Genomic DNA, 4,256 nt, shown 5'->3' with positions numbered 1-4,256 from the left:
TTTGAGACTACTCGAGCAGATGATTATTAAGCACTACACACTCGCTCTCTATACTTCTTAAGCGGCTTCTCATGGTCTAGAACGGCCATAACAATTTAATATTATTTACTGCTGGGAGTAAAGAAACGTAGCTTATAAAGTAGGCTCTTATAAGGCCACTCCTAAATAGGATGATGATGCTAAGATATTGTGCCAGCGCGCGAGCAATACTCATGATATGGTCTACGCACTGGGCTCTAGTCTCGGGATAGTCCCAGAGCATAATCTTCATGCGTGCTTGAACGGCTTTCCTCAAGAAGCTGGTAGTTTAACGTCTTACTGAACGGCACTCTCACAGAGAATCGAACCCTGGTTCCCCGCCTGGCGAGTGAGAATGATAACTATATAAACAACCAATTAATTAGGCCAAGTTGATTTGATCAATCAATATAACGGAGAACAGTATTTGATTAGTCTGTTAAGAGGAGAGCAATAACCAATTAATTGAAAGACCCTGTTGTTTTCTATCGTAGGAGAGGAACCATGTCCCATGTGGGAGCCTCACGCCCACATCCGCGAAGTTTTACTGAGTCTTATTGAGTTTCTAAAAAAGTATATAGACAATGAAGGGACTGTTCACCGCGCCAACTAACTATGAGCAGTTCATGACAGGCGAATTTTTGAACACACCACAGTTCCTTGTCCAGTCGTATATATACGAGTTTATTGGCACTAAAGAAAATTACATTAAATTTGTAAATGCTGTATATACTCTCTTGAACGACCAGATAAAAAATGAAAAGTCTACAAAAGAGAATAAAGCAAGGAGCAATGAACTGCTTGGGGGCTGTTTATAGAAGAAAGTTCACAGTTAAGTATAATCAATCATACAAAGAATATTTGTGATCTCAATGAGATAATAGATAAGTATCGAGTGTGCCCCTTTATTAACAAAACAGAACTACCTGCGTATACTCGTGTGAAGGCATATGATAGAGCAACTGGGGAAGAAATAGATGTTGAAACCCGAAAGTACACGAACTGCGTGGAAGCAGGTATACTAGGACTGGTATGCTGTTTAGTGTATGATCCCGTGGAAAAGAAGTACAGCGCAGATCATTTACCAGACCAAAAAGAAACTATGCCACTGAAACAATTCTTCCGAGATTACTCCAAACCAAGAGAAACTACTAGCTATGAAATGTAGCAGGATTGGTGCAAAGTAGTAGCAGATTTGAAGAATAAAAAGATTGTTTACGAAAAGAAAGGAAATAATGAGGAAAAAACTAATGAACTGGACAGCAGTTTGTTGAATATTCTCTATGTTGTGTCAGATATAACTGGAAACAAAGAAAAAGTGCTTGATGAGATTGAGAAAATAGAAATCATGTGCAGTAATAAAGAACCTGGGACGTTGCTTAATGTGCAGAAAAGTCTAACTGAAATATTTACTGCGCTGTCAAACAATAATAGCCTTGAAGTAAAGTGTGAAAGCTTTAAAGTAGGCAATAGAGAAGAAAAAAGGCCAGGCTTATTTGGCAACTTTAGCATAGTTTACAGATTTGGAGAGATAGAAGCTGGAATATCATTGGATATAAAGGATGAGCACACTAAATTAGATATAACCCGAAATTCACTATCCAAGCAGTATAAAGAAGCTATTAAACCGAAACTCACTGAAATAAAGAGTATATATAAAATCCCAAAAGGGTATACAGAATGTGTAATTAGAAACTATATGGACATAAAAAGGGATGCAATGAGGAGTATTCAATCATATCAATTAAAGAAACTTAAAAAGACAATTTTAGATATTATCAGTGCAGGTAGCAGTGATGCGTTTAGGCTATTCCTTTATGGAAATATTGAGTCAACTGAGTGCAAGGAATGTATTGTTATAACCTTTTTATTTTTTTACATTGCAAATCCTCAAAATGAAAACTCACTTAGCCGAATGACCAACAATGTTATAGGAAGTGTTCCACTGGACGATCTGATTATAGAAAAAAAGATACTTTATGGCTTTATTTGTAACAAAGATGCCCGAAATTATTATAGAAACATTGAGGCGGGCATCTGGGTCGATGTTTTTACAGACAAATGCTGTGCATATACATCATTCTATGAGTCATTTTACGATTCATTATCTTTATATTTTTCTGGCATGCGATTTGATCTTATAACTTGTATTAACAGGTTAATGAAAATAATAAGTGGTGCTAAAAATGCATATGCCAGTATTATAAAAAATAATTATTTATTTGCTAGTATAATACTCAGAGGATTTAAAGAAACAGAAAATCCGAGAATTATAGTGTTTAAGCAGATAATGGGTAGTGTAAAAGAGCTATGCAAAGAAATGGATGAGAAACAGGTAACAGGTATTTATATATCATGGATTTGGGCTGTGTGTTTTAATATGGCTGCTATTAAGCACGAAACAAGAAACCTGGATCAATTGTTAGTGTATTTATTTAATGTTATAGAAGACAGCAAATATATTACATTAACGAAAGAAAAAAGATATAAGTCAGATTCAGAAGAGGCTGATAAGGTATTAGAATGTTTAGAGAGTAGAAGAAAGCAAATCTGTTCTAATGGAGAAAATACTCAAAAGTATAATAAGATTATACAAATATTTAAAAACGAAAAATCCAGGAGCTAAAAGCATTAATTTTCTATAACTCCTCTATGCACCTAGAGAAGCAGCTTATTGTGTATTGTAAGAAGTGAGCGTGGTGCCAGAGAAACTATTGGCAGGGTTTACTCATATTTTATGTGAATAAACTGCTTTTTATTCAAAATACTTAAAGCCAAAGTAGCCGTAGAAGAGCAATAATATAATAAACAGGGAATTATATTATATGCAGCCAGCAGGAATCTATATTAACACTAGTTTAATAAAATTCTATTTTGGGTTATTTATTGGCAATATTAAATATTTATTCTTACAGCATTTAAAAACAAATTATAAAGTGTGCTATACACTAGTATAATATAAATAAATGTAAATATAGCAATAGGAAAAAAGACAGTAACAAAATACAACAAAACATAGCAGGATTAAAAATATGGACAAGAAATAAAGGCAGTGCAGGTGCATAGTAAATGAATAATTAAGATTCATACCCCGAATTACCAGCAGTTTAAGCGTGTACTGTTGACCACTTCCATACACAGCAGTGCGTAACCGCATACTTGGGTGGCTATGCAAAAAGACCGGAATGTTTTGGTAAGCGATTATTCGGGTTATATCGAGTATATCAAGAAGAACCGATTTTTTAGTTTAAAACAGCTTATTAATCTAATGTTTGGACGAAGTCAAATGGGTGGCTGTTAAATACCACTAACCCCCTTCCCTATACTTCCTAGGCCGTTCCCAATATTCTAGGGTGGCTGTAACAAGCTAATGTCTTTGACTGCTGGGGATTGGATATATATTTATATAAGAGCAAATAAATAAACTTAAAATAAATTGTATAATAATATTTTTATTAGTGTACGTGTTACATATTGAATTGTTATACCTTCTATATAAACAGAATAATAAAAAAAAGAGAAAAGAAAAGGAAAAGAGAGAAGAGAGAAGAGAAGAGAAAGGAGAAAGGGGGAATGGGTAGAGAAAGGAGAGGGAAGGGAAGAGAAAGGAGGAGACTAAACAGGAAGAGAACAAATAAGGAGATATAACTCGAAGTGTGTATTAAAGAGTGTGGCAGTATATTTAATTCAAAGAGCCAATCTTATTGTAGTATAACTGGAATAAATTAGATGAGCATTTAAATAGGAGATAGTATGAATTGCAATAAGTAACCAATCAAAGAATAGTTCGTGTTATATATGCAATCAGGCACGCCCATAAGTGTTTATTATACATTAACCAATCAATAGTAAAGATAGCACGGAGTTATTAAAAACAAAATATATATATCTTTAAATTTATTTCTAGGATGAACAATAGTATGATTATAAAGCTACTAGTGATGATGTACACGATATGTGCAAGAGTTGAGTTGAGTGATATAAAGATAATAGAAGAAACCAAAATTATTAGTAAAGAAGGCAACTTGGTAATAAATCCAGATGGATCACTTAGTCCATCCAGAGCAGACATTATGCGCAAGTGCGAATATATACATAACAAACGATTATATGCATACGAAATAAACACGATGTATAATTTGAAAAAAACATATAAACAAGGCAGATTATTTTATGAATACGAAAGAAAGCCAGTCAATGACAAAGCGTATACAAATATATGCAAATCACCAGCATTT

General features: G+C 33.9%; 4 protein-coding genes across 4 annotated transcripts; all 4 read left to right on the top strand.

Moving 5' to 3' along the window:
• Positions 1 to 520: 520 nt before the first annotated feature.
• Positions 521 to 836, top strand: NEPG_02572 (uncharacterized protein; the record flags this gene model as incomplete). The annotated part of the gene is made up of 1 exon (XM_013204945.1): positions 521 to 836. Exon 1 carries the CDS (start codon positions 603 to 605, stop codon positions 834 to 836), a length of 234 nt encoding a protein of 77 aa, XP_013060399.1. The 5' UTR covers positions 521 to 602.
• A 77-nt stretch (positions 837 to 913) lies between these two features.
• On the top strand, positions 914 to 1,186 carry NEPG_02571 (uncharacterized protein; the record flags this gene model as incomplete). Its single annotated transcript, XM_013204944.1, has 1 exon — positions 914 to 1,186. A coding segment is annotated over one exon (273 nt), but the record flags the coding sequence as incomplete, so codon positions are not given.
• A 180-nt stretch (positions 1,187 to 1,366) lies between these two features.
• NEPG_02570 (uncharacterized protein) lies at positions 1,367 to 2,889 on the top strand (the record flags this gene model as incomplete). The annotated part of the gene is made up of 1 exon (XM_013204943.1): positions 1,367 to 2,889. The coding sequence occupies one exon, from the start codon at positions 1,367 to 1,369 to the stop codon at positions 2,642 to 2,644; it is 1,278 nt and encodes a 425-aa protein (XP_013060397.1). The 3' UTR covers positions 2,645 to 2,889.
• A 995-nt stretch (positions 2,890 to 3,884) lies between these two features.
• On the top strand, positions 3,885 to 4,256 carry NEPG_02569 (uncharacterized protein; the record flags this gene model as incomplete). The annotated part of the gene is made up of 1 exon (XM_013204942.1): positions 3,885 to 4,256. A coding segment is annotated over exon 1 (330 nt), but the record flags the coding sequence as incomplete, so codon positions are not given.

This window comes from Nematocida parisii (genome assembly GCF_000250985.1).
Source record: "Nematocida parisii ERTm1 unplaced genomic scaffold supercont1.9, whole genome shotgun sequence".
Classification (NCBI taxonomy): domain Eukaryota; kingdom Fungi; phylum Microsporidia; genus Nematocida; species Nematocida parisii.
Note: the sequence above shows the minus strand (reverse complement) of the source record. Positions and strands in the feature narration are given on the sequence as shown.